The 25,318-nt window shown below is 50.7% G+C and overlaps 1 protein-coding gene across 2 annotated transcripts; it reads right to left on the bottom strand.

Annotated features, from left to right (window-relative positions):
* Nucleotides 1–697: 697 nt before the first annotated feature.
* On the bottom strand, nt 698–19,601 carry TBX1 (T-box transcription factor 1). 2 transcript variants are annotated; one of them, XM_073312676.1, is made up of 8 exons: nt 19,471–19,601; nt 17,324–17,675; nt 11,345–11,446; nt 8,368–8,539; nt 7,124–7,279; nt 4,130–4,197; nt 3,783–3,883; nt 698–1,119 (listed from the first exon to the last, which is right to left on the bottom strand). In XM_073312676.1, the coding sequence occupies exons 1-8, from the start codon at nt 19,502–19,504 to the stop codon at nt 698–700; spliced, it is 1,407 nt and encodes a 468-aa protein (XP_073168777.1). In that variant the 5' UTR covers nt 19,505–19,601. The 2 variants fall into 2 exon arrangements, with proteins under 2 accessions (XP_073168777.1, XP_073168776.1); XM_073312675.1 differs by lacking the exon at nt 19,471–19,601 and having other exon boundaries at nt 17,324–17,736.
* Between the last annotated feature and the right edge of the window lie 5,717 nt (nt 19,602–25,318).

Raw genomic sequence — 25,318 nt, 5'->3', positions numbered from 1 at the left:
CAGTCATGAGGAGATGGGCACTGGGAAGGACCTAGCTGGGGGGGGGGGGGTCACCTGGCAACATCAAAACATGTCCTAACTTTAAGGCCTACCTCCACCGCTAGTCCCCTGGAAAATACAGGGGAGGAGGTTTAAAGCCAAGGGAGCCCCAGTCCTCCCCCTCAGTCAGTCACAACACTTAGGCGGCTCTCACTAGGAGGAGGAGGGGCAGGGGCTGCAGGGGCCCAGGGCCAGCCGCGCAGCACAGGACACCTCCTCCCCCGGTGTTAACACGATGCCCCCCCGGGCTGGCGCAGGAGGGCCAGGGCCGAGAGTCTACGGCTGGCTTCGCCACAGGCTCGCCGAGGGCGAGTCGCTGCCCCTTCCCCGGGGCGAGGCAGCCCGGCCGGCCCCCTCGCCGGGCTCTGGGCGGGCGCGCGGGCGGCTAGCGCCGGAGCGGGAAGCGCCCCCTATGGCTTGGTGGCTGGAGCCGGCCCTGCCCCTGCCTGGCTCCGGCCTGCGGCCCGGCCGCTCTGCCCGGCGAGCCAGGGGGCGGGTGGGCGGAGCGGCGCGGCGCGGCGCGGCGGCCCTGCCGGGGCGGGGCGGGGCGGGGCAGGGCGGGAAGCGGGAGTTCTCCTCTCGGGGCCGGGGCTCTCCGACGGCCAGGCGCGGGCGGGGGGAGGGGCGCACACCGGGCGGGGGCGGCGGGGCGCGGGGGTTACCGCGGCCCGTAGTCGTAGCTGGGCGGCGCGGCCGCCGAGGAGTACACGTTGGCCGCCGGCGGGCCCATGTGGTGGTGATGGTGGTGGTGGTGGTGGTAGCTGTGGCCCCGGAGGCTGGGTAAGGGGTAGGGGGCGGGCCGGCTCTTCGCCCCCAGGTAGTGGTCGTAGGCCGCCGCCGGGTACTTGTAGGGGGGGTGGTGCAGGGGCTCCGAGGCGGGGGGCTCCAGCCGCAGTTCGTGGTGCGGGGGGCTGGGCCGGCTCCCCGGCGTGCTGCTGAGCTGGACCAGGCCCCCCGCGCCGGGGACGGGCAGGGCCGGGCTCAGCACCCGCGACATGAGCTGCTGGTGCGCGGGGTCGGCGTGGAGAGGGGTCCCGCTGGCCGCTTCCCGCTCGTAGTCCCGTCGGCTCTCCGCAGCGTCTGCAACACAGCCCGGGACACGGAACGGGCAGAGCAGCCGGTTACAGCCTGGCCAGGGCCCCGAGCGCCCCCCCAGCACCGAGCCAGGGCCCCGAGCTCCCCTCCCAGCATCGAGCCAGGGCCCCGAGCGCCCCCCCCCAGCCACTGACCCCCCCAGCACCGAGCCAGGGCCCCCCAAGCGCCCCTCCCAGCATCGAGCCAGGGCCCCGAGCGCCCCCCCCCCCAGCCACTGACCCCCCCAGCATCGAGCCAGGGCCCCGAGCGCCCCCGCCCAGCACCGAGCCAGGGCCCCGAGCGCCCCCCACCAGCCACTGACCCCCCTAGCACCGAGCCAGGGCCCCGAGCGCCCCTCCAGCTACTGACCCCCCCAGCACCGAGCCAGGGTCCCGAGTGCCCTCTCCAGCTCCGAGCCAGGGCCCTTCCCCCAGCGCCCTCCCTGCGATGTGCCCCAGCCACTGACTCGCCACCCTCCTTGAGAGCCACTGAGCCCCCATCACCAAGCCAGCCCCCCCCAGCGCCCTCCCTGAGATGCGCCCCCCCCCAGCCACTGACACACCCACCGCCCTCTCTGAGAGCCACTGACCACTCCCCCCATCACCCAGCCAGTGCCTCCGGAAAGTGGGGGAAAGGGAGTCCCAAAGACGTTGACCCCATTACCTAGCTACAGATCCCAGCACCCTCCCTGCGCCTCCCGCTGGCGTTAGTGTCACGACACCTAGCCACAGACCCCAGCGCCCTCTCAGCTTTAAGGAGAATCCCCTAGACACTGATCCCCCCACCACAACACCTAGCCACAGACCCCAGCGCCCTCCCTGAGCCTTGGGGAGAGTCCCCTAGACAGTCAGCTCCTACTTCTCCTGGAGGTGTTCTCATGCACTGGACCCAACTTTACCCAATACATTTCAAGCACACAGGTAGTTGCGGATTCAGTTACCCTTAAAAAGGGGAGGGTGGAGGGCTGCTCTTAAATTCTCACCCACAAATCCTAGGGAGAATGCACATACCGCATGGAAACACCCATTGCAAAAACTGCTCGTTGTAAGCATGAGAAACTTTTAAAACTGCTTTAAAATTAATCCCAGAATGAAAAGAGTCTCCCTTGGAATGAGTGGGAAGCAGAGCAGATCTGAATCCATGAGTGTCACAGACTTTCAGGGAGTTCAACAGATGCACAGATTATGCTGAAGATGGGGGGCACAGGATGGGAAGTTATTATTTCATGTCCCTGTAAAAATATAGAGCCAAACTATTCTGCAGCAACAGTCCAGACCTCAGCAGTTACAACTGATTGAAGTGCAGCATTGTAAGACTTCCATAGCATTTTCTTCCCAGAGAGGGGTCACATGCTGTCACCCTAACTCATGTTTAAAGTATATTTGTCTGTGAGTAGTTGCATTGAAATCAGTGGGGGGGGGAGCACAATCTGGTCTGATGAGTGTATTTTTTGTCCTGGAACTTTTAGTCTGCACCAGCCCCAACAATCACAAACAGGGGAGCTTAGAAAAACCTCCCTCTACCCGTGTGAACTTTTCCATTTAACGCCACCACTTTAAAAAAGGAAAGCCTTCAATTCGTTTCACTGCAAAGACTTTATGTTAAAAAAAATCCTAAAGGAGGGGGAAGAGGGGAAAATCCAGGGGAATAAAAAGCAATGATTTTTAAATGAAGTGTTTAAACATTGTGTTCAACAGAAATCTGTGCTCCTGGGACAATACATTCTGACTGTGATAAATAGAGCTGAATTGACTGACAAGTTTGTACACGCTTGAAATTTTTGCAATTGTGTAACACTAAACAAATACAGACTTTTCTTTATTTTAATAGGCCTGGAGTGTGCTGGGAGAAAGGCCCCTGGTTGTCTTTGCAGTTGTTTACTCTGTGTAATGGAAAAAAAAAAATCAATGAAAAGTTCCCAGTGTGTATGCTTAAACCATGCACTAGGTTAAATTCAGCTCCTGAATATTATGGGATCTACATTGAAAACATAACCAACTTGCTTTTTCAAAAGGGCAATGCATGCAAAGCATCTTTAGGATATATGTGATTGTGGGTATGTCTCCATCTGTAAACTAAACATTTTGTCAAAATGCCTGACTGAAGGAAACTCAGAATTAGAAGCATATTAGGAAGGAGGGTGAATTTTAAATTGGAGGGAAAGACCAGTGTCAAGTAGTGTAGATAGCACACTCAGAAACTACAGTGGTGGGTGTTTTAGAAATAATTTAAAAGATTAGATTAGGCCCAGAATATATGTTTTATTTAAAAAGAAAAAAGTTAAGATTTTTTTGGGGGAAATATAATCCCCGTTATCAACAGAACTGTTTCAAGTTTTTTATATGTCAAAATAATTTGGATTTAAGCATCCCTTTTCTGCCTTGTGTCAGTGCATGAAAACCGAAATTGAAGCTGACTGTAAATATAAAAAAAATGAAATTAACTTGTGCAGTTTTACAGCCCTTACTGATGGAAGTAAAAACAACAAAAAACAACCAAACAATACCGCCAACCCCTCCCCCCACCATAAATGGCAAAAGGTAAATGAAATTTTTCAGCCTCTTGATTTTGATTATTAATAATACCAATAAGACACTATACAGGATATTTATATGTCCTTTATGTCAACTGACAGTGTGTGTAAGTCTGTGAAGATGCAGGAAGCTCACCTTTCTCAGTCCCATTCTGATGTGCAGGGGAAGACACTGGATTCCTGGACCTGGCAAAAGCACTCATCAGAGGAAGGGCCCCTGGTCTGTGATTCCTGGGCCTAGAACAGGAAGAAAAGAGTAGCATAGCACTGTAATTGTTTCAGTCTAAAGGCCACTGCCGACACATTAGGGAATTCTATTGCTCTGACTAACATGGCCCTATTAATAACTCCAGTATGCAACTAGGACCTGATCCCACCCCACTGAAGTCAATGGGACTACTCAGGTGCTTGTAGCTAAGCAGATGCTTAAATTCTTTGCAGAATGGGGGCCTTAATATGGTTAGTAAAGGACAGCAGACTTACCAGTCTTCTGGATCACAGTCTCTGAATCCTTTAGCGAAGGGGTTGCTGGCAATCTTGAGTTGTGTGATCTGAAAAGGGGGGGAAGGGGGAAAGGACTTTGAGTGGCACTTGCAGATATTTCTGATTAGAGAGTGCCCTACCCCTTTAAACTGGCTTCTGGGACAAATCAACCAAGTTTCACCCAGTCTGATGGAGGGGGCCCAAGTAGTAGCAGTCCTGGTTCCTCTTGGAAAATTATAGGCACCAGCAGGTTTGAGAGCTCTCTTTGCTTTGCAATAGGGACATGTGGTTTCCCTCTGCTCGAAAATGCAGAATTGTATGCTATCTAATACGAGTTCAAGGCGAAGGGAGAGGCAGCCCGAGACTGCTGCTAAAGCTGTGTAAATGCACTTGTAAGAAAATGCCACATTATATGGGTCACCACCAGAGCAGCTAAGACAAATCACTGGATAAATCATACTTATGTATTTATTTAATTCGCCAGGGAGAAGGCAGGACATTTTCTATATTTAAGCAAATCCACGGATAAAGTATGTGATTGTGAGTTTCCGGAATGGGTTGAAAAACAAACTTTAAGCCCCTCAGTGACAGTTCCAGCCTTAGAGGTCAAACTGATAGAAAGCAGGAGAGAAAGAGCAGCTGTCCTGAGCCATCAGGCAAATGCCAACTTGGGAGGGATGGGGGAGCCCCTTAAAGGCGCAGCACCCAGCTCTCAGCCCAGACGTCTTTGAATATGTGGGGTTTGGATGTTGTCCAAATAATAATTGTGGCATGTTTTTTATCCGTGTAAATTTGTTTATTTTAAAAGCTTGAAACAATTACAAAGGGTGGGAGCTACACCTTTTGCTTCCTGGGAATAGGCACAATTAACTGTGCTAATAAAAATATACAAATAATCAAATAATAGATAACAAGGCGTTTTAACCTTCCTACAAGACCCCAAAGCTACAAAGGGAACAAGGAATCTGGCATTCATTCAGCTCTCCGACTTGGATAATAATATTTTACCTTGCACTATTGGAAAAGATCCTTAATTTGAAACTCTAATTATAGGCACGATTTGTTCCTCGGTTTATACTACATTAATGTTATTTTTAAAAGCGACTGGATTTAATGCTACCCAAAATACGTTCTATTATTTGTGTGTTCCTAACGAACAGACCCAGGGTGGCAAAGGCAGATAAGTAAAATAGCATAATTGTCCAAACAAATTTTGAGTGACATTTCGCAGCGTGAAGACTGTAGTTTCCCAACTAGCCCGGGTCTCGGGTTTACATAGGTAATGATGTCCCTCTGGGTTTGAGGAAGTTTTCTATGGAGTTAAAATTGCAAATCTGGAGCTCACGCAGCTTCCTCGGAGTGCAACAATGTAGCTTTGGAGCAGGGCTCCCTGAGCTATCAGATTCCATGAAAAGTCAAGGAATGGCTTTAGCAGATGGATAGGAGGACATCTCCCTAGACACCTTCCACAACTCGAATGGAGACTCAGAGACTGACACTTAAAAACCCCAGTTCAGCTCAGCCGTCCCATGCCCCAGACCTCGAGGAATCTTCAGCTCGACAGAAAAGGACAGCAGATTGTTTCGGGGGGTGGGGGGGAGTCAGTAAACGCTGTTAAGCTGATGGACAGTGGCTCGCTTACCCATAAAAGCTAACCGAGGCCAGTTCCAAAGTCCAGTGAAATTGACTACAGCGGGCTTTGGATCAAGCCCTAAATGGTTTGCAGTTCAGAGATTTGGTTTATGATTTGGTCTCCTTTCTCTCTTAGGTAATTTAGGATCTTCTCTGAAAGGAGGAGGAGATCTCTAGTTCAGGCTTTGGGGCGACTATAAAATAATTTAGTACCATAGCTTGTTGTACACATGAGAAAATTAATGCTTAAGATGGAAAGTGTGTTTCTAATGCAAACAGCAATTTCGCTTCCCTACAATTATAAATCACCCAGATGACTGTTTAAATAATAAAACTGTATATTTAAAAGGTTATATATTATCATTCCAGACTAACTTGTGTTTTAGCCTGACATTTCAAATATTAAATTGGTTTTGGATCCAATGATCAACCTAAAGCAATGGAATGATGTCTGTGTTCTCTTTGTTATAATCACATCTTTGTTATTAATGTTCGATTTGGTTTCCCACTGAATGCTTAGTCATTTCTACTGGATCACACATACCTATTTCCCCCTCTTCCCCTTAACTAAGTCTATAGCATAGTATTGTATTTACTAAGAAGATTTTCCCTCAAACTCTCCTTATGCTTTATTATAGGCGGTAATATGACATCTACAACAATTCTCTGGAGACTATAACAAGGGGTAGCCCTCTAGCAATCCCTGTTTCAGTCAGTGCCTGTGACCCCAAAGGGCTCTTGCTTCACACTTAATGAATATACCTTTTTCTTACAGAGTCCGAAATGCACATTTGAAATGCTGCTTTTGGGGCGGGGGGGGGGTAGAGTGTGTGTGTTCCTTTTTAGCAAGCTGTAATTATTCTAATCGAGATAGACAGCAAAACAAACAAGCAAAACAAACAACTCAATATGACTCTTCAAGTGCGTGTTTTAATCAAGGTGATGAAAAAAGTGCTTAAACCGAGAGCGGCTGGCAGCTCTCTGCTTGGAAATTGAATCTGAGTTTTGCAGATCTGGCATAATTCATTTTTGTTTAACAACTTTTTTCTTTTTTTGCATTGAGTTGCTTGAAAACCTTATTTAGAAAGCCACACGGTTTGTGTGTAATTAAAGAGAGTGTTGAAAGGTGATTGCATTTACCCCGTTCCAAGAAGCTAAAAACCCACTGTATTTATTTGTATACCAACAAAGTTCCCATTGGCCGGGTATTACCTTTTAAGCATTGACTGCTCTGAATTAATATCCACCCCCCCCCCAGCACCACCCACCGCCCCTTCCCGGATCTCCATCCGTCAAGGGGAAGGTTTTGATAAATGAAGTATCGGAGGGTTTGTGTCTCAGTAATGAACTCCAGATCCTCACCCTGTGATTCTGATAGGCGGTCACGGCGGTGAAGCGGGTCTCCTCGAAGACAAACGTTTTAAAGTTCTCCTCTGCATACTTCTCGCTGTCTTTCCTGGGGTCCACGTAGACCACATGAAAACGAGGCTGGTATCTGTGCATGGAGTTCAAAATGATCTGAATGATAAAACGAGCAAGGAGATCATAATTGATTCATTCTACACCAGGCAGAGCGTTGAAAGGAGAGCACCGCGCATCCCCCGCCCCGTCCCCCCGCCGCACAGTGTCAGGCTGGCAGCTTGGAAATGGGCTCCTTCGGGGGGAAAGGGCTGGGGGGGGGGGATTCAGAGAAACAACAGGATTGCAGCTCCTCTGAGGCTACGGCGGTGCATAGTATTAATTAGGGTTAATGAAGGATTGAGTCTTGTAGGAGGCTATGCCGTGAAACGCTCCGCACGTTGCTCTGCGCTGCCGACTGAGGTCCGATTTGAAACGCTGGGCACAAGCACTGCTAAAAAACACTACGGGGTGTGTGTGTGTGTCCCCAATCTGAGCAGGATTCCCCAGCGAGCCTGCGCCCTTTAAAGAGGTGATCTCACTGGGGACCGGACAGTTCCGCAGGGAATAGGGAGGAGAGCGGCTACAAGCCCTTCGGATCCACTATTAAATATTAAAAAAAGGAGGGCGGGTGGGGGCATGTACCGGAGCTACCGGGGAGCACTGAACTGAATGGAAATAGGCGGAAAAATCTTGGGGCATACCCATTATATGGAACAGGAATGGGCGGGTCAAATGGCTATCAAAAGAGAACAGCGTTTAGTTAACTCCGGGCTCCAGCATGTTTTCCTTAAACACTCATTATTCCCAATGCAGTCCGTTCCCATCAAGCCAGTGGAAGGGGTGGGGATGCAAGGAATGGGGGAATCGGGCCTGAGGGAAAAGTTCAAAGTTATAACGTAAAGGGTCCTATGCCTCCTCCCTATGGGCCCGATCCAACCCCTGGAGTCAGCATTGGGCCTGGCCCAACGCTCACAGCAAATATGAAATTTGGGGTGTTTCCAATCACAATGAGCAGCTATTGAAAGGACCCGATCCACCACTGCCAGAGTCTTTCTAGGCATTTTGACCCCAGGCCTTATACTTGGTAAGTGGTGCCCAGGGGTTTCTTTTTGTGTGCGTCAAGAAAAATTCACGTGCTGGAGATTTCACGTGCCATTCTCCTCCCCTTTCAGTGCCCCCAGTTGGTTCCCCTCTCTAACACTTACGTGCCCATTGTCATCCAATAAATTATTGGTCAGTTTCAGTTTATCGAAGGATACTATTTGTTTCATCCACTGGGCCCCTTTAGCAGGAGAGTCGGGGTGATAATGAACTCTCCCGGGGGTAGCAGGGTCAGCTTTGCCGGCCACCAGCCAGGAGGAGCTGTGGAAGGCGTATCTGCAAAGGAGAGGCAAAGTGCAGTCAGTGGCTGCTCCTGATCCAGTTGGTTAAACACGTGCCAGGTAATCCAGAGTTTAATCTGAGTTCTGCTCTGGACAAGAGAGGAGGCCATCGCGGGCCAAGTCCCTACGTAGAATTGCAGGGGTCTCTCAAGTCTTTCCCCATCCACACCATGGGGATGAGAACACACGAGGGCTGATCCTGCCCTTATCCAAGTCACTGGTAAAATTCCACCGACTTCAGTGGTGCAGGATCGGGTCTAATTAGCTAAGGCCAGATGCTAACACTCTTACCCAGTGAGCAGTCCCATTCAGCTCAACGGAGCCTGAGTAACCATAGCAGAATTTAGACTCTAGTATTTGAGTTAAGTATTATTTTTGTCGGTGGGTTCCCTATAAAAACCTCTGGGCTGCTCTGGGACCGGAAAGTGCAGTTTTTACACAGTTCAATCGAGCTGTAAAGCTAGCCTGCCGAACAGAAGGAGAGCGCTTCCCCACTAATGAAGGTAGCCTCTCGTTTCTAGAAAGCCAGTGGGAAAACGCCAGACTTGTTGACAAACAAAATGTTTTCCTTGGCTCTCTGGGGGAATTCGCAAAAAGGGAAAATCTGCTCGACTGGGGACATTTATAGCTACCTGCACATATTTGGGATGGAAGCCAGAAATGCTACCGAATAAATACAATTTAAAAAGTGAAAGGAAACCCTTTACACAGTAATGTTCTGGCTTTAAGGTAAAAATGGACATTTATGTGCAGTTTAAGAGCGGATCCAGAGTTTAGCAGTCTTGCTACAGTCTTTCAAAGTCCATATTCAACAATAACATTAAAAACAGTGAGACGAATCTTCTATGCACGCGTTGACTTTAAAAGCCAGTGTATGCACGGGGGCGGGAGGGGGGTGTGTGGAGAATTATACACCATTGGAGTTGAGCAGAAACATTACTTTTTTTTAAAAAAAAGATATTCTCAATTGGATGTTATATATCCCATTTCCCCTGACAAGCAAACGTTTCTGTAACGCCCTCAGAATTTGATATCTGTCTAAATATTTATATATTCGACGCTGAGATTCATATGCACACTGGCTTTTAGGCGTCCTGATCTGAAGAGAAATGGATAATGAGCCTTTCACTGTCTTCAAATTAAAGGTGTTACCAATCAAACCGCATCATCGATTTGTGAGCCGCCGATTTCCTAGGTCGCCTTCCTATGTTCTCAGTGAAAACAGAGAAAGAATTTGGAGAAATATGCAGTTGGCTTTGTTGGTGATTTTCCAACGTGGCCTCAGGCTAGGACAATACAAGCACTTTTCAGTGAAACACAAAGAAAACTAGTCTCGGAGGTTAACGCACACACAGAGCAAGGCCCATTCCCTTGCTGTACACAGTCACCCCCCAAAAGCAAAAGCCTGTTGGGTTCTTTTATATGAGGCGAAAAATGAAATTTGATTCTTAAAAAGAGGTCCCTCCCGCGTGGAATCTACAGGAACATTTATAAATAGCGAATTCTACAAACACTTTTCCTCCTAAAAACTCGGGTCTATAGTTATTGTGCTGAGAAAGCCATTTTACAGTCAGCAATTAGCCTGATTTAGGAGATCGAAATTTCTCCCTGCAGATGCAGTTTATGAACATAATTTTAATGTTTTTTTTAATATGAGAATTTGGGGTGGGTTTTTTTTGCCAGACATAAGTAAAAGTCTCATAATCATGGATTAAAGGGATTTTTTTTAACCCAGTAATGTCTGTGTTTTGACTGTGCGGGTACCTGTGGAATATCCTCTTCGGATAAGGGAATATTTTACTTTAAAACTTCGGGCCAAATTCTGCTCTCAGTTACACCGACGTACATTCGCAATCACTCCTAAACTCACCGGGGTGATATGGGATTTACACCGAATCAGGCTGGCTGCTCCCAAAGCTAACTACAAAAAGGGGTGGCCCCTTTTTTATTACAGCCCAGATACTGTATTTTAAAACAGAACCCCGCACCACGTGTGGCATTTGGAGAAATCCTTCCTTGCACTGAGGAAGCCACGACGGATTCAAAACAACAAATCAAGCGTTTCGATTCCAGAGCTAGTCCACTAGACTTTTAACTTCAGCCCCGATTTAAAGCACATCCAGATTCAAACTAAATAACGGGCCCCCGATAGAGAAGAACGCTTCCATCATTCTCGTCCTGGGGCTTAGTAGGTGATGTCACAGAACCCGGAGATTTGAAAGACAGGTCAAAAGGGGAGTTGGAGGGCAGGGGAATGGCCTGAATCCATTGCTGGACAAGGAGATCTACATTTAATTGCAGACTCCAACCTAGATCCAATCTATTTTTTTTAAATAAATATTAAACCTTGTGTGTGTGAGAGAGAATGACTCCCAGGCTGTTGTGCATGATCTCCAAGCACCCTTGTAGCTGTAACCAAGCCTAATTTATGATCTGTATGAAATATTAGGAGAAATTTTAAACCCCCAGTTCAAATACGTTGCAATTAGAAAAATTCTCTCCCTCAGCATCTTGCGCGGAGTAGACAGTCACTGGGGTGCGTTTCACACCGGAGAGCTGCTGGCTTTAAGAATAAGGCTGGGAGAGGAGGGGGAATCGTGTTAGCGCTTCTGTTCTCCCTCCCTTTGCCATTCAAAGGCAGGGATGAGCCTGATCCAAAGCCCACTGAAGTCAGTGGAAAGCCTCCGACTTGCTGCTTTGGGCACTGAATCAGGGAAATACCATTCCAGTGTGTCTCTTTCCCTCGGCGCCCCATCGCAGTCCCGGCTAAAGGACTCAAGGAAAAGCTTATTCTACTTGCCGATATCTTTTGTCGTCCACGGGTACAAAATCCATTAACAACATGTAATCAGCCATGGGGTCCATTCCAAATATCTTCACCTGGAAGGTGGGGAACATGCGCCTGCGGCAGAAGAGAAAAACCACAAGGCGTGTGTCAGAATAACCACCAGCTCCTCGCCTGCCGGAACCGGGGACTCGCGTCTGGTGACATTGCACCCCCTTCCATCTGCGCGGGGACAGTGTCCCTCTTTCAGATCAAACCCCTTCCTTCTTTCTGGCTGTAGCTCGATGGCCCATAGCACAGAATAGGTGAGGAACGAGGGTGATTTAGAAACAATATATTCACCCCTGGACCTGGGAGAGCTGGAGGACTTTACAGATCAAAGGTTTATAATATTGTGGGCTAGAATCAGATGGTGGGGACGCTGAAAAGGCAACAGGTAATTGGAGGAGGGGGTTCCCATCTCCCAGCCATGGGAGAGACATAGGGCCCGATCCTGATCGCCTCCCCCCAACAGACCCACCAAGACCAGCCCCTAGGGCATGCATGAAGTTACGTTAGCCAAGTATTTTTACACTGATGTCAAATTGCCTTCTAGGAACTGGTAAAACTTTCCTATTTAAAGGCTTATAAGAAGTCACCGAAGGACATGAAAGAGCTGGGAAGTTAGATTAAGTCCAGAATACCTCTATGGGTTAGCGCGGCTAGATGAAGCTAACACAAGGCTCCTGTGTTTTAATAACGAGCTGTTATTCGGGGGGGCTTAGAGATGCGCCAGGCTGGCGGACAATCCGAGCGTCTTTCTAGAAAACCGTAGCTCTTGGTGGCGCTGTCTGTGTCTCTCCTCCTCCCCCCGCCCCATTTCAACAGTGGGTGAGCGAGGGGTTACTTTCCCTGCCATTTGGCAACATCCCCCGACCCCGCAAGCTGTTTGCACAATGCTGAATGCTCGTTAGTTTCAAGAGTCTCTTGCAGGGCTGTGCACAAATGCCCGATAGTTCCCGGCGGCTGAGGTGGGGTGGGGGACTTTATAAAGGAGCCCCCAGAGGAAATCTGTCTGTGAACTCGCACATAAAAACGTTGGCTGAATATTAAAGTTTGATTTCTGAGTATTCTACATACAGCTATAAACCCTGTGAACCATCACTTAGAAATCAGAATGTTACTAGCATGCTAGAGTGGCGATTATTTTAAATTCCCTTTCGGGGTCTTTCTGACCCAGCTCCACATCTCATGCTTGCTCCCCCCCCCCCAAAAAAAACAAAGCAAAAAACAACACAACGAAAAACAAGCAAACCAAAACCCAACACCGCTCCCCAAATAAAACAGATGAAATCTGTGGGGGTAAATAGCAAGACAGTAGACCCGCAGCCCCCCCACTCTCACACACAGTCCAACGGATCCTAGAGCATCTCTCCTATTAATTCCCAGCCAAATTAGCACCGATCTAAAGAACTGCTGCGTTTGTGGGGTGTGAACACGCGTCCGAGCTGCGCACACACTGTCGGGCTCAGAGAGGCTCCAGTTTCGCTGCTTCTCTCTGAAACCCTCCAGGAATTTCTACCTTTTCACACCCACTTTGCTCGGCTCCCTGAAGCTAAAGCAGGAGTGAAGCGTGTCTGTATCCCTGTCTCCTCTCCGGGACGAGCTTGACTGGCCCTGTAGTCTTAACAATGGCAAAGGAAGACACGTGAAATAAGCCCAGAAGCCCTTTGAACTCGTTTACTTTCTAAACCAGGCTAGCGGGATAGGTGAGTTACCCAGTGTCATTTCTGACATTCCATCCCCGCGGTACCGAAAACACAGGCACCAGGCCAGTGGGGCAGCGTGTGTGTGTCTATGTCTATGTGTCTGTCCGGGGGGGTTTCAGAGCCTTCCCAGCTCCCTACATTTCCTGAGGCGATAGTCACTTGGTTCCCACAACGGTGCTTTCTCCTCGGACTCACCCAGCGCGCACAAACTGGGGGACAGGCGCTCCCTCCCAGCGCCGAAGGGGCTCAAGGCCACCAGCGCTCTGTTCGTTGTGCAGCCGATTGACCAAATTTGGTCTCGGCATCTTTACGCTTCCGCAAACGAATGGTGAAATAGCCCCGGCTAAGCGTGCGCTCCGCGGCACTGTCCCCAAGCCAGGCAAGCGAGCCTGGGACACCTCCCCTCCCAACCAGGCGACCGAGAAAAGTGGAGAGGGGCTTTTGTGGGTCTCTCTTCCGCATTTTCCTCTCTTGACTTATACCAGGAAGGGGCTCGGTCTGCTTTCGCACCTTGACCCGCACACACAAAACCACCCAGCAATGCTTTTGGAGGCCAGAATTTTCCAAAGGCTGCGAGTTAAAGGTGAACTCAGATGAGCTAGTGAAATGAAAGATCAACCCACTCCCCACCCTCGTAGGTAACAAATGTATCAGTTGCCTTTGTTCCATTTAGAGCCAATGCTGGGGGCTGTTTACCCCAAAGCTTTGGTCTGCTTTTCCTTCTGTTTTAGGTTTGCTTGTTTTGCAAGGCGAGCAACCAGCGTGTGGGTATTGCAGAAAGCAAGGGCGTGCAAGCGAATTTTAACCCACCGGCTTTTAAATGTATCCACACTGAAGCTCCAGGGAAAAAGTAAAACAATTTACATTTAGCAAGGAGGCTGACCAAGAAACCTAGCCCACTTCCCTGGGCTTCAATAGAACAAGCATTGAAACGCGTTAGAAAGGCAAGTTAGTTCCATTACAATTTTTTTTTTATCTCCAGTAAATTTTAGCCCGGCTCCAAACCCATAAGTTCTCGGAGTTTTTGGAATAACAATTACTGTTGCTTATTCTAAACAACCTAAAACGACACAAGCCTCCATGAAAACACAGGGCGCTCCAGAAACCACCGGGAGGTAGCAAGCTAGTCTAGAAGCCAATTGCGATGCGTTTTGTTGTTAAAGTTCTCCCAGCGCCTACGGAAAGCATAATCTTTTCACACGTTACTGATTTGTTTTAGCAAATCAACAGGGACATTTAAACCGCATTCTATTTAAACCGCATTCTATTTAAACCGCATTCTATTTAAAATATTTAAACCCTTATTAACCTTAACTCCAGTGTTTCTTTCTTCTTCTTTTTTTTTTTAAACGAAGCTTTAAACAAACAATTTAGCTTGATAAACCCCGGCTTAAAAAAAAACCAAACTCTTAAGGCCAACACAGGCAACCGTGAAAATAAATGAATCCATTAATAGAGCGCAGGAGGGCTACCTGGAATCAGCAATCTGCCTTTCCGGGTTGTTTGCATGTTTTATTTGTTTTACTAGTTTTACACCCTGGCTCGTTCAATTAACCCTTTCGTCATTTAAACCTACTCTTTATTTTAATCTCACCTCTGCACTTGACACAGTTCGTTCACAAAGTCAAAGTCTCTTGTAGAATCGTTGCCGGGTTATTTATAATGCGGATTTCTTCCCCCTTCCCCCCCTCCCCCGTCTGTAAAATGGAAAGGACACTTCAGAGCTAAAAAAACATTGTTTTCCCGAAAGGCTCAGCTGTTAGCTAAAATTCCCTTTTCCGTTAAAAAAAAATTGAGAGAGAGACTCAGATGCGATTTGTATTCAGTGACGGGGGGTACGGGTGTCACTAAAGCATTTAGGGAAATAAGGAACAAGCCTAGGCAACAAGGTAGAGGCTGCAACACGGAGCGAAGAAATCTCCTGTCGGAAGGACTAGTCTAATCCAGAGCCCAGTGGCGAAGACTAGAAGGAGACGATATACTCCGTATGAGGCCTGGCGCTGAAGGTACGGGCCTGGGCTGAGGAATGCCCCGTCTAAATGAGAACAAGCCCCCGGGGGTAGGTCCCCACCAACCCCCCCACTGTAACCCTACCAAAGCCGTGACTCGAGCCTGAGTTCTACAACGCTCCTGCACCGAGCTTTGGAAAACACGGGTTTTTTCTCCTCTCCCCTTCATAACCCTTCAAATCAACAGAGGCATCTGGCCAGTCTCTGGGACTGAAAGCAACCGCGTGGCTTGCGGGGTGGGGTAGAGATTCTGAAATCTTTTCCCCGCTGTGTTGGTCACAGCAGCGGGAAGGACCCTGGGAATGACTTGCCGGATTCCGCAGCCTTTTCAAGATGCAGTTACAAGGGGTGCCCTTTGCTAACCTGCTCCTCAAGGTGTTACTGCGCGATAGGATCTACGACATTATCACCGACCTGGGGGAGGGGGAGGGGGGCGAAGTCAGTCAACATAGGACACGCCACAAGTACAAACTCCGATGGCCACAGTCAAGCCAGCCGGGGGTTTGTTACCGCTTGGACAGCGGAGAGAGCGTCCAAAGGCCGCACAAAAAGAGTGACGTTTGCAGACACAGCCCCAGCGGGCCGAGGTTTTAGGAAAGTTTACACGGGAACACATCGCAGTGAACGTGCCGACCTGTGAACCCTCTTTATTCTCTCGCAAATGCTGTACGCACCCAAGGAGGTCACAACAGCTCCATACCAACGCAACTCAGGGTCAGTTGAGCTATTTCACTTGAGCTCGCAGTTAAATGGTGTCTAATTAACAGACAGGGTCATCATCCTGCCCCCCCCCCCGTAGCCGTTTAATTAGCTGAGTTGAGAACCTTCCCTTTTAAACACGATACAACGTTCGCTTCCTTTGTTAATTTCGACGAAGAAGCTTTATGGGCGTGCTGCCTTCTTGGGTTTACATTGGTGAGTTGGATCCGGCTCTCCTCAAACTGGTAAACTACCCACTGAAACAGCCGGGAGATTTACCGGAGAAAAGGATGCTGGATGGGGCCTCATAATGAGTATTCTGGATGCTGGTCATTTGTGGATTCCAGAGAAGGAAATGTGGCAAGTACTAAGAGGTGTAAAAAGAGCCCCTGAGGTTTCTTATCTGTAATCTCTCCAAGAAGGCCCTAAACCAGCAAAGCGGAGATCCATGTCTGTCCCACCAATGCGTGTGACCAGAGGTGGGTGTTAAAGGGATCCTGCTAATCTTGCTCCTAAAGAACAGTGTCCTCTGCAAATAAAGCTGGTTTTAAATCTCGCGTTTGAGAGTCGGAGGCAGTGTTAATGGTACTGACTTTGCCATAATACAGTAATCAGTCTCCGACAAGTTACATAAACCCCCACGCCCACTTTCCGATTCGAATCCGACGGCTTTGCTGGGGGGTTGTGTACCTTTGAATGCACCGCTTTTAACTCAGGTATCTGTGCGGACTTTCACAGAACTTCCCAACCCTTCGCTCCACAAGACAATTGCCGATTCTGCTCTTAAAGAAGTGCGGGGTTCAAATTACCGTATTGGGGGCTAGCAGACAGATTACCCCGACAGAGTGGATTTTTAAAATCAGTCTATTTTCTTCTGAAGAAAGCAGATAAGTAACCGCCGCCCGGAGAGGGCTTTGCTCGCTAACATTTCACAAGAACCCAGGAGGGGGAGGCTCTAACAAGAGCCCCACATTGCTCTTAAACCCAGCACCAACGTATACGAGGCATGAGTCATATTCCGAAAAACGACAGCGGCTCATTTGTTCCGGATCTAACCCCGCAGCCCTGGCAGAAAGGGCCCGAGCAGGACACCCGCACAGCGAGGAGCAGCACCCGGGGCGCTGTCGATAATTTCCTTGTCCCACCGGGACAGGTCCCGCTGGCGGGGCTATAAACCTTACGATGTTTTAGGCGCGCAGTAAAAATGTATTTTCCTGCGCTCGTAAAAGGGACCATAAGGAAAAAAAAAAAGCCGCGGAAGCCCTAGGGTAGGTGAAAAGGGTGGAAGCAGGGTCCGTTGGGCTGACAACTCTGGGTGCAGGGCTGCGCGGGGCGCAGGGAGACGGACCCTGGCGGGGGCCACCCTCTGGGGTTGCAGGCTGCTGCGTGCGTGCGGGGGGGGGGGAGGGCACTGAAAGGGCTCCCAGCCCCCAGCCCCAACCCGCGTCTTCAAGCCGCTTCGCTCCCGGCGCCCCGCGGGCCGAAAACCCCCTCCCCGGGCCTGCCCCAGCCCCTGCCAGCGGGGAGGCGCCACTGACCTGCCGGCCTTGGTGACGATCATCTCGGTGCCCAGCTGGTTGAACTCGTCCCACAGCGCCTTCATCTCCAGCTGCACGCTGACATTGGCCACCTTGGGGTTCTTCTTGACGGGCGCTTTGGCCGCCGCGCCGCCGCCGCTCTCGGGGGGCCCCGGGCCGGGCGGCGGCGGGTTGGGGCCCGGGGCCGGGGCCGGGCCGGCCGCGAACGGGTAGCCGTGTTGGTGCGGGTGCTGCTGGGCCGAGCAGGGCTCGTAGTGCGGCGGCTCGGGCTGCCCGTAGGGGTCCCCCGGGGAAGGGGAGAGGTGGTAGCCGCCGGAGGCGTTCAGGCTGCTCAGGCTGTTGGCCGTGAAAGCTGCAACATCGCAAAAATGGGACAGCTGGGTGAGCCAGGGGCTGGAGATGGCTGAAATCATTCCAAAAACAGGCGGTCAGGGCTCGGCTCCGGCTCCCCGCTCCCCCACTGCTCTGCGCGCCCGCCGCCGCCGCGCCCGCGTCTTCTACTGCGCTCCCCGGGGTGCCCCCCCCCCGCCCCAGCCCCGCCTCCCCCCCCCCCCGGGCCCCGCGGGAGCTGCTCGGCCCCGGCCGCGCGGCTCCCCCGGGCAGGCTGAGCTCGCGCTGCGCGGCTGCCAGGAGCCCAGGCGCTGCAGAGCCCGGCTTATCTCTGCAGAGGGCCTCCCCTCGCCGCAGAACCGGTTCTTATTTCTATTTAGATAAGGCGCTGCAGGTAATGGGCCTTTCCTCGCCTAGGGACTGGAGCCCTGACGAGTTGATTGACAGGGGAGTGCGCCTTTTTAATAGCCCGCCTGACACCCATTTTTCACTCCCGAGCCAAAAAAAAAAAAAAAAAAAAGTTAAAAGAAGCAGGCATCGCCCACAGGACCCTCCACGGATAGACGATCTAAACGCGCCCCGGGCAGCGATCTCCATCCCCCGGCAAACCGGCACTGGAGTAAAGCGAACTGCCCGCCCCCATGACGGCGCAACAACCGCCTAGTCCCCGGGAAGCGCTGGAATTTGCGTTCCACAATTAGGAATACGCTCTTCTCCGCCTTGCACAAGCTGCAGGGCTGAAACAGTCCTGGCGACACACTCCTCTCCCTCTGGATGTTTGTTTCTTAGATGATTATCCTCGCCTAGCCGCTCCCCCTCCACCCCCTCCACCCCGCATATCTTTGGGAAGGATTTTTTTTTAAAAACCCCAATCAACTCTGCATCTGCACTCGAAAAAGCGAGACAATGTCCTACAGGATGCGTCAGTAGCCTGCAAATGGGCGATTTTTACCCCCCCTTTTTTCCCTCCATTCGCTGATCCCTACAAAATTTAGAAGGGAGATGCAGACCCCTTTGGACGTCTTAGACCAAGTCTGCGGACCCCCCGGGATACAGCTTGAAAGCCGCTGCTCTCCACGGATATGGGCAAAACGAACAGAATGGTCGCTGATCGGGATAACAGAATGATCAGAGTCGGAGAGTTTTGTGTTTAAAATAAAGCGCGGGAGGAAACAGAGTCAATTAAAAAGAAGAGGGTGACCAGATCTTTCTAAAGAGCTTTGACATAAACACGGTACCGTTTCAATTGCGGGTTTGGGGCGTTAGCAAGCCGCTCTTTCGGTTCCAAGCCTTGCTGGCTGGTAAAATCTCTTCTCAGTCAAAACTTCATTAAAAACAACACCGATCTTTGACAAGCCTTCCTAGGCCTCTGCCATTTCCACCTCTTTTCGTCTCGGAAACACTGTCTTTTCCCGTACCTTGTTGTTATTGCTTACTCGCTACAGCTGAGGGCAGGTCTCTTAAGCAGCCGGGAGTTGCTATAAGCAGTTGTTTTTTCCCCTTTACCGGCTGGAATATTTTTTTTTAAAGTTTTGACGCAGCCATGGCAGGGAAATCGGCTGCAACCCTCCCCCCCCACACACACATACACACATTTCCCCACTTACATTCAAAACAAAACCCCGGCACAGCTGCTCAGAGGAAATTCCCCGAAAATCCTGCATCCCCAGGATTTGCTCCACCCCGCTTTTTTTATTTTTTTTTAATGCATTTCCCCTCGCTCTCCAGTGGGGCTTTGACTTCTTAGCTCTCGGGCTCCGATTTGCAGCTGCCCGCAGGAAGCTCAGGTCCTGCGCCTAGGTCCGGGCTGCACGTACCTTCCATGTCTCTGGTGACGGTGCTGAAATGCATCTTCTCCGGGTGGGAGCCGGGGCTGAAGGGCTTGCTAAGGCCACAGCTGGGCTCCTCCAGCGCTTCCTTCCCTGCGTGCTCGGCGGCGACTGAAATCAGAGAGGCGATACTGAAAGCATTTGCCTTGGGAGACAGAGGGCTGTTCTCGTCCATAGGGGAGACCGATGCAGCAGCCTCCCCCACCCCCTGGCCTCGCCAAACGCTCCCCCCGCTACCACACCATCCAGCCAGGCACCATGCGCCGCCAAGACCGCTGCACCGCCTCGAAGGAGGAAGCCGGAGAGGAAGTTTTCAGGGCGCCCCCCCCCCACCCCCGTCGTCCGTTTCTGCGCTCCTTCGCCGTCTGCAGAGGAGGCGGATCGGGCCCCGCCAGGCGCGGCTCCCGGGCGAAATCGGCTCCTCGGTGATTTATTGATGGGTTTCTCGCCTCTCTTCCTCCCCCTCCCGCTCGCAGCGGGGAAAGTGGCCCCCCGAGAGGCGCGCGGCCCCAGCCCGGGGGTGGGTGATGTCACATTGGAAGCCCGGTGCCTTTGCCTGGAGCGGCTGCGGGGGGGTGGGGGGGAGCCGCCGCCGCCGCTGCGAGTCTGTCAAAGGGCTCGGGCCGTTTCCGCGCCTGCTGGGCACGGGCAGGGAAACACCGCCGCGCGCACGCTGCGGGGGTGGGGTAGGGGCAGGTTGTATTTAAATGGCCCCCTGTCAATCACGGCGCCCAGGCTGCAGGGAGCAGGGGAAGGAGGGGGGGGGGAAAGAAGAAAAGCGGAGCGTCACTGCGGATGTCCGGTGGAGCTAAATACTCAGTGGTTCCCCCCCCCTCCGCCCCCCGGCGCCCGCGCCGCCCTCCTCCTCCTCCTCCAGTCGGGGGGAGCTTTGACACACTGCTGGCTGCTGGACGCCGCTCCCACCAGGCTCCGAAGAAGCAAGACAACAACGATTCTGAATCCTTCCTTCGGCAAAACTCCAGCCAGGGCTTCAAGGATTTCTGCTCCGGATGGAGAATCCTGCACACGGTGTATTGATTACCATTACCCCCAGCGCTTCCTCGGGCGAACTCCTGCCAGGACGTTCGGCATTTTGCTCATGTCACAATGCATTCGTTAATAGTAAAATAATAATAAATAATAATAATTAATAATAAATTAATTAATAGGAAAGCAACCGTTCTTAATGATCAGCAGCATTGTCATGGGCTGGGCTGCAAAACCAAACAAACAAACAACACCCCCCCCCCAAACCCTGTGTGTCCTCTCAAGCTGCATGTGTATGGTACAGATGATTATTATTATAGCAGAGATTCCTCGCCCTTCTTGGCGTGGGTTGTTTTTTTGTTTTTGTTTTGTTTTTTTTAATTAAAAGCCATTTTCCTCCCTGCTGAATCCGGAAAAATAAAGTGTGACTGTGGTTTGTTTCTAACATACAATCTGTTGATTTAAAGATTTGACTGAGACTTCTTCCGAAAGTTTGCAAAAATGGCTGTGTGAACCTGCTTCCTGTCTCATGGTATAATTCAACTTGATTTAAAAAACAACAAAAACCGCCTATCAGGGGAAAAAGTCGTCGTTAAAACAGGACTTTACAAACAGGTGCTCCATAATATACTGTTCTTAGATTATATTCATATTATTCATCTAGATAGCTAGATATATAAATCTGCTTAATTGGCAGTCACGTGCAAAGTTATCCTTGAGCGGGTTTCACCTTTATCAAATGCAACGTTGTAAGGCCAAGCAGGGAAACAGTATCGCCTTTCATTGCTATAACAGACCCAGCATATGTGCAATGGGATACTCACTCCAACTATACCAGCCCATAGGATAACCCAAGGCAAACACAACTTGTTTAGCCGTCCCTCCTCCTCTGCAACAGAGAGGGTGAGGCATTGGACCCGAAAGAGTCAAAACTGCACCTCTGGCTGCAAACTGAGGAAGGCAACCGAAGTCCTGCCAAGTTGCTTCCAGGTGTGTGTCCAACGTGAGACCTATGCGGGCACTCCCGAAAGTCACGAAGCCTCGGGGAATGCGGAGCCCTTTCTCAAAAACAAGCCAGCAGTGTCTCTGGAAGAGGCAGTGAACCAGGAGGGAACGCAGTTCTGATTGCACAACCCCGTCAATGCAAAGGAGGCTCTGGGGGTGCACTGGGTTTATAGAAAATTAATTGCTCTGTACGTAGCCTGAGGGGTCGATTCTCATCTTGGAATATTGTTAACTTTGGACGTGGTAAACCATCTGCAGAGCATGCATCCGATGAAGTGAGCTGTAGCTCATGAAAGCTTATGCTCAAATAAATTGGTTAGTCTCTAAGGTGGCACAAGTCCTCCTTTTCTATCTGCAGAGAGACGTTACAGAATCCGGTTCCATATTTGACCTGTGGTTTTCAGCTAAAGGCATAAGGCATTACATTATATTATGTTCGTTATTATTGTATATGGTTATTTCAGTCAGCAGCTTTTCAGTTCCCCAGTCTAATAACTGAGCCATGGAGGGGGGGCTTTTATATCTGATAATCCTCCTATCTTTTGGAGATGAGCCCCACGGATTTTTTGTACACGGAAAGTAGATTAAAAATGGCACCAGTAAAATCGTCGGTGTGACAACGAAGAAAATCTCAAATCTCTGACTAGACCGTTTATTCTAACAGACTCTCAGTGCCATGGAGCGGATGGGAGACCATTACCTAGAAGACAATTCCGTCTCAGCATTCCAACCTACTTCGGATTTCCCTTAAATGCCCACTTTCGTTTAAACCGAATTTACAAGCATTCAATTTTATCACCCTGTCGAAAAATCGCTCGATGAAAAAATAAATATCTCCCAGGTGCAAAAAACAAAAACAAAACAACACAAGAAAATCCACCCAATCCAAAGCCCCAAACTGTTTTTAAAAAGGAAACATTTCACAGGGCCTTAGTGTTTCCTTTTATCTCTCTCTTTTTCACTTTCATTTGTCTGCCCGAGCAGTCTTATCAACCTCCCTCCCCCGATTCCCCTGTAATTTTCTTTTTTGGCTAACTTCACTGAAGGGCTGCTTATTAGGATTTGGCCTTTTTCCATTATACACGTCTCCCGACACTTTAAAGAAAGGGTCTTGACACCTCCCTGTTCCCTGGCAATCTCCTTTCTGACTTGGTGTGAGTAGAAGTCTCATTTAGGAGCGCTCTGTTTTAGGCGGACTGGGCCCAATCCTGCTTAGTCGAACAGTTTGGCAATGGAAGTTGTGCCCATAAGGGGGGGATAGACCCCCCCCCCCCGCCAGTCCATCACGATCGTTAGATTAAGTCTGCAAAGCCACCTCTTCAAAACCTCGGGCAGCGCTGAACACCGAGGTGAACCAAAGCAGGTTTCAAAGCAGTTCCTTTAGCTTTAAAATAATCAGCCCGTGGCTGGAGGGATGGGGGAGATTTCCGGTAACCACTCACTGTCTAGGATATTCTTGACATGACACCCCAGAGCTACTTCTCTATTTCACGCCGCTGAAAATGTCCCAACACGGATGAGCCGAAAACCTCACCCACGCGTGAAATGAGCAGCTACACAGCCGTGTGCCCTCCTCCAGAGACAGGAGCAAGCTTCCTCCGTTACTTGCCAGTCGTTTGCACTGGATTGCCCTGAAATCCGGGCTGCACTAGGAAGTCATAAAACACCGTCAAGAAATGGAAGAGAAAGCCTCTGTGTTTAGCGATGCCCTGGAGGTTAGAAGTCATAAACCCCCCTACAAGTGGAATACTTTCACTCGGCCGGCTCCTTGCCAACGGCACGGTGCGTGGGGCTGGTGGCAAGGGTTTACCCGAGCTGACTCTCTCCGGGTCCCCAAATCCTAAATAAACCCGAAAAGCCCGGATCCAAGGGCAGAGCTCCCGGGACACTTTCCTCGCTGGTGGGCAGAGATCAGTGACACAAAGGGACAGTGGCACCGTCACGCGCCCCCAAACTTTTCACTCGGCCTTCTCTGAGCAGCTGCCGAAAGCAGCGAGGCTCTGTCCTGCGGAGACATCTGGTGAGACTGGTGACACATAAGGAACCGTAGGCCGAATACTGTGAAAGGGGCGTAAATTCGCAAGAGAGGAGAATCAGGCCTTAACAAAACAAAGGGATTCAGTTCCTCCCAGCCCAGCCTGCAGGGCTAGGGTGTGAGATCTCAGGGGGAAATACTCCTTGCTCCTCGTTTAACTCTGTAGCCCAGCTTTTCCGGGCGGGTGGAGGGAATCCTCTTCCACAAAGACTGGAGAGGCCCCTGGCCTTCTTCAGCCTCAGTAAGGCTTAGGGCGAGCAGGCCCTTGGACGAGCTGGGAGTGAGCTAGCCCTGCATTGAGGTGCAGGCCCAGGGCTTGGAGACCTAACTGAGATAAGAGTGACATGGGGATGCCTTCCTGCTTCATGTGTGTCACCTACCTGCTGCTACAAAGCCCCTAAATCATGAACTATCCAGGTCATAAAAGACAAGAGTCGAGCCTGGGGGATGAGGAGGAGGAAGGCAGGGAAAACACCTTGCCAATAAGAGTCAAACGGAAGGAAAGATGCAATGTGCCAGAGTTGGCTTTTTTTGGTTAGAATTGTCACTCCGGGATAAAACGATCCCCGCCAGATTTATTCCAAAGAACACAATATGAATTCCTCGGCAGAGACTTTGCTTTCGGGCCTTGCCATCTGGGTGAGGCAAAAGCCACTGGTTCTTCCAAAGAGGACCAAGTCAACAGTTTGGCTCGGTGGTTTCCTCCCGGCCCTGTGGGCTCGGCTTCGGCTTAGTCCCCTGGGTTCTTGCTTAGAGGCGCGCAGCTTTCCGCGCTTCACCCTTTGGCAGTTGTTACGCGCAGTTTTCCCCGCGGCGCTATTGATTTGTGCGGATCAGCCTTTTGAGCGCTGCGAAAATGGGACTGAAAATTGAAACGGCCGGGGGATCGGACCCCGCTGCAAACTGCGCCATTAGAAGAGGGCAGAGAGGTTGAGAGCGAAGGACAGAAACATAAGATCACCCTCGCCCCACGCGATTTCCGAGCTCCGCTTTCCCCCCAGAACGCGGAGTTTTCCCTTTCCTCTCGTAATTGCGTTCCAGCTCCGGACCATCGGTAACTACCCGCTGTACAAACCCTGGCTACGGCAGATGGGTAACACTGGGAGAGGGTCTTTCAACAAACGGAGATGCCGTAAACAAGCGAGGGGAAAACTTGGCCCTTCCCGGCTAGAAAGAGTTTTTGAAGCAGGGAGAATCTTCAGGGCCAAGAACTCCGCAAACCAGCGCTCCCAGTATCGGCGTAGAAACCATTCTGAACGCAGCTGTTTCGTATTTAGCATTAGTGGCTCCTAAATGAGGGGCTCAGAGTTACCTGCTCCCCTTTCTCCCTGTTTAACTTTCCTTTGGTTTCTGCTGCGACTGCCGGGCACCGGAGGTAATGTCTGAGGGGTCGGAGTCGGAGCAGTTCCCTGTCCTTATTGCCGTGAGAGGACCGCCGTGCAATCCCCACACCACCAAGTTCGAGTCCGGTACCTGACAAGGTATTTTCATTTATTTAATTTCAAAAGGTGGCCCGCAGAACTGGAAGTGGTGAAGGCTGGCGTGTCCGAACTGGGGATCGCAGGGAGCGCTCGGCGCCTGCCTTACCTAGCTCGAGGTGCTGAGGAAAGGAGCAAACAGCAACCCGAGTCTCTCAAGCAATACATTGGCTAGCTTCCCCCTTTGCAAAGAAGCCACTGGGGACATGGGTTGCCTTAATGCATAAGGCAGACGGCACCTCCGGTTACTTTCTATATCAACCGGTAGCTGGCCCAGGATTGCACTGCATCTAATGAGCAGCAAAGGCGTTTGTATCGACTCAACAGGTTT

The sequence above is a fragment of the Lepidochelys kempii genome, chromosome 15, assembly GCF_965140265.1.
Source record: "Lepidochelys kempii isolate rLepKem1 chromosome 15, rLepKem1.hap2, whole genome shotgun sequence".
NCBI lineage: Eukaryota > Metazoa > Chordata > Testudines > Cheloniidae > Lepidochelys > Lepidochelys kempii.
This window is presented reverse-complemented; position numbering and strand designations above follow the sequence as displayed.

Coding starts and splice junctions, on each gene's coding strand:
- TBX1 (XM_073312675.1), bottom strand. CDS start 17,736: ATGATTTCAGCCATCTCCAGCCCCTGGCTCACCCAGCTGTCCCATTTT. Junction 11,447..17,323: donor ATCGTCACCAAGGCCGGCAG/GTCAGTGGCGCC, acceptor CTTCTGCCGCAG/GCGCATGTTCCCCACCTTCC. Junction 8,540..11,344: donor GTGGACGACAAAAGATATCG/GCAAGTAGAATA, acceptor TCTCCTTTGCAG/ATACGCCTTCCACAGCTCCT.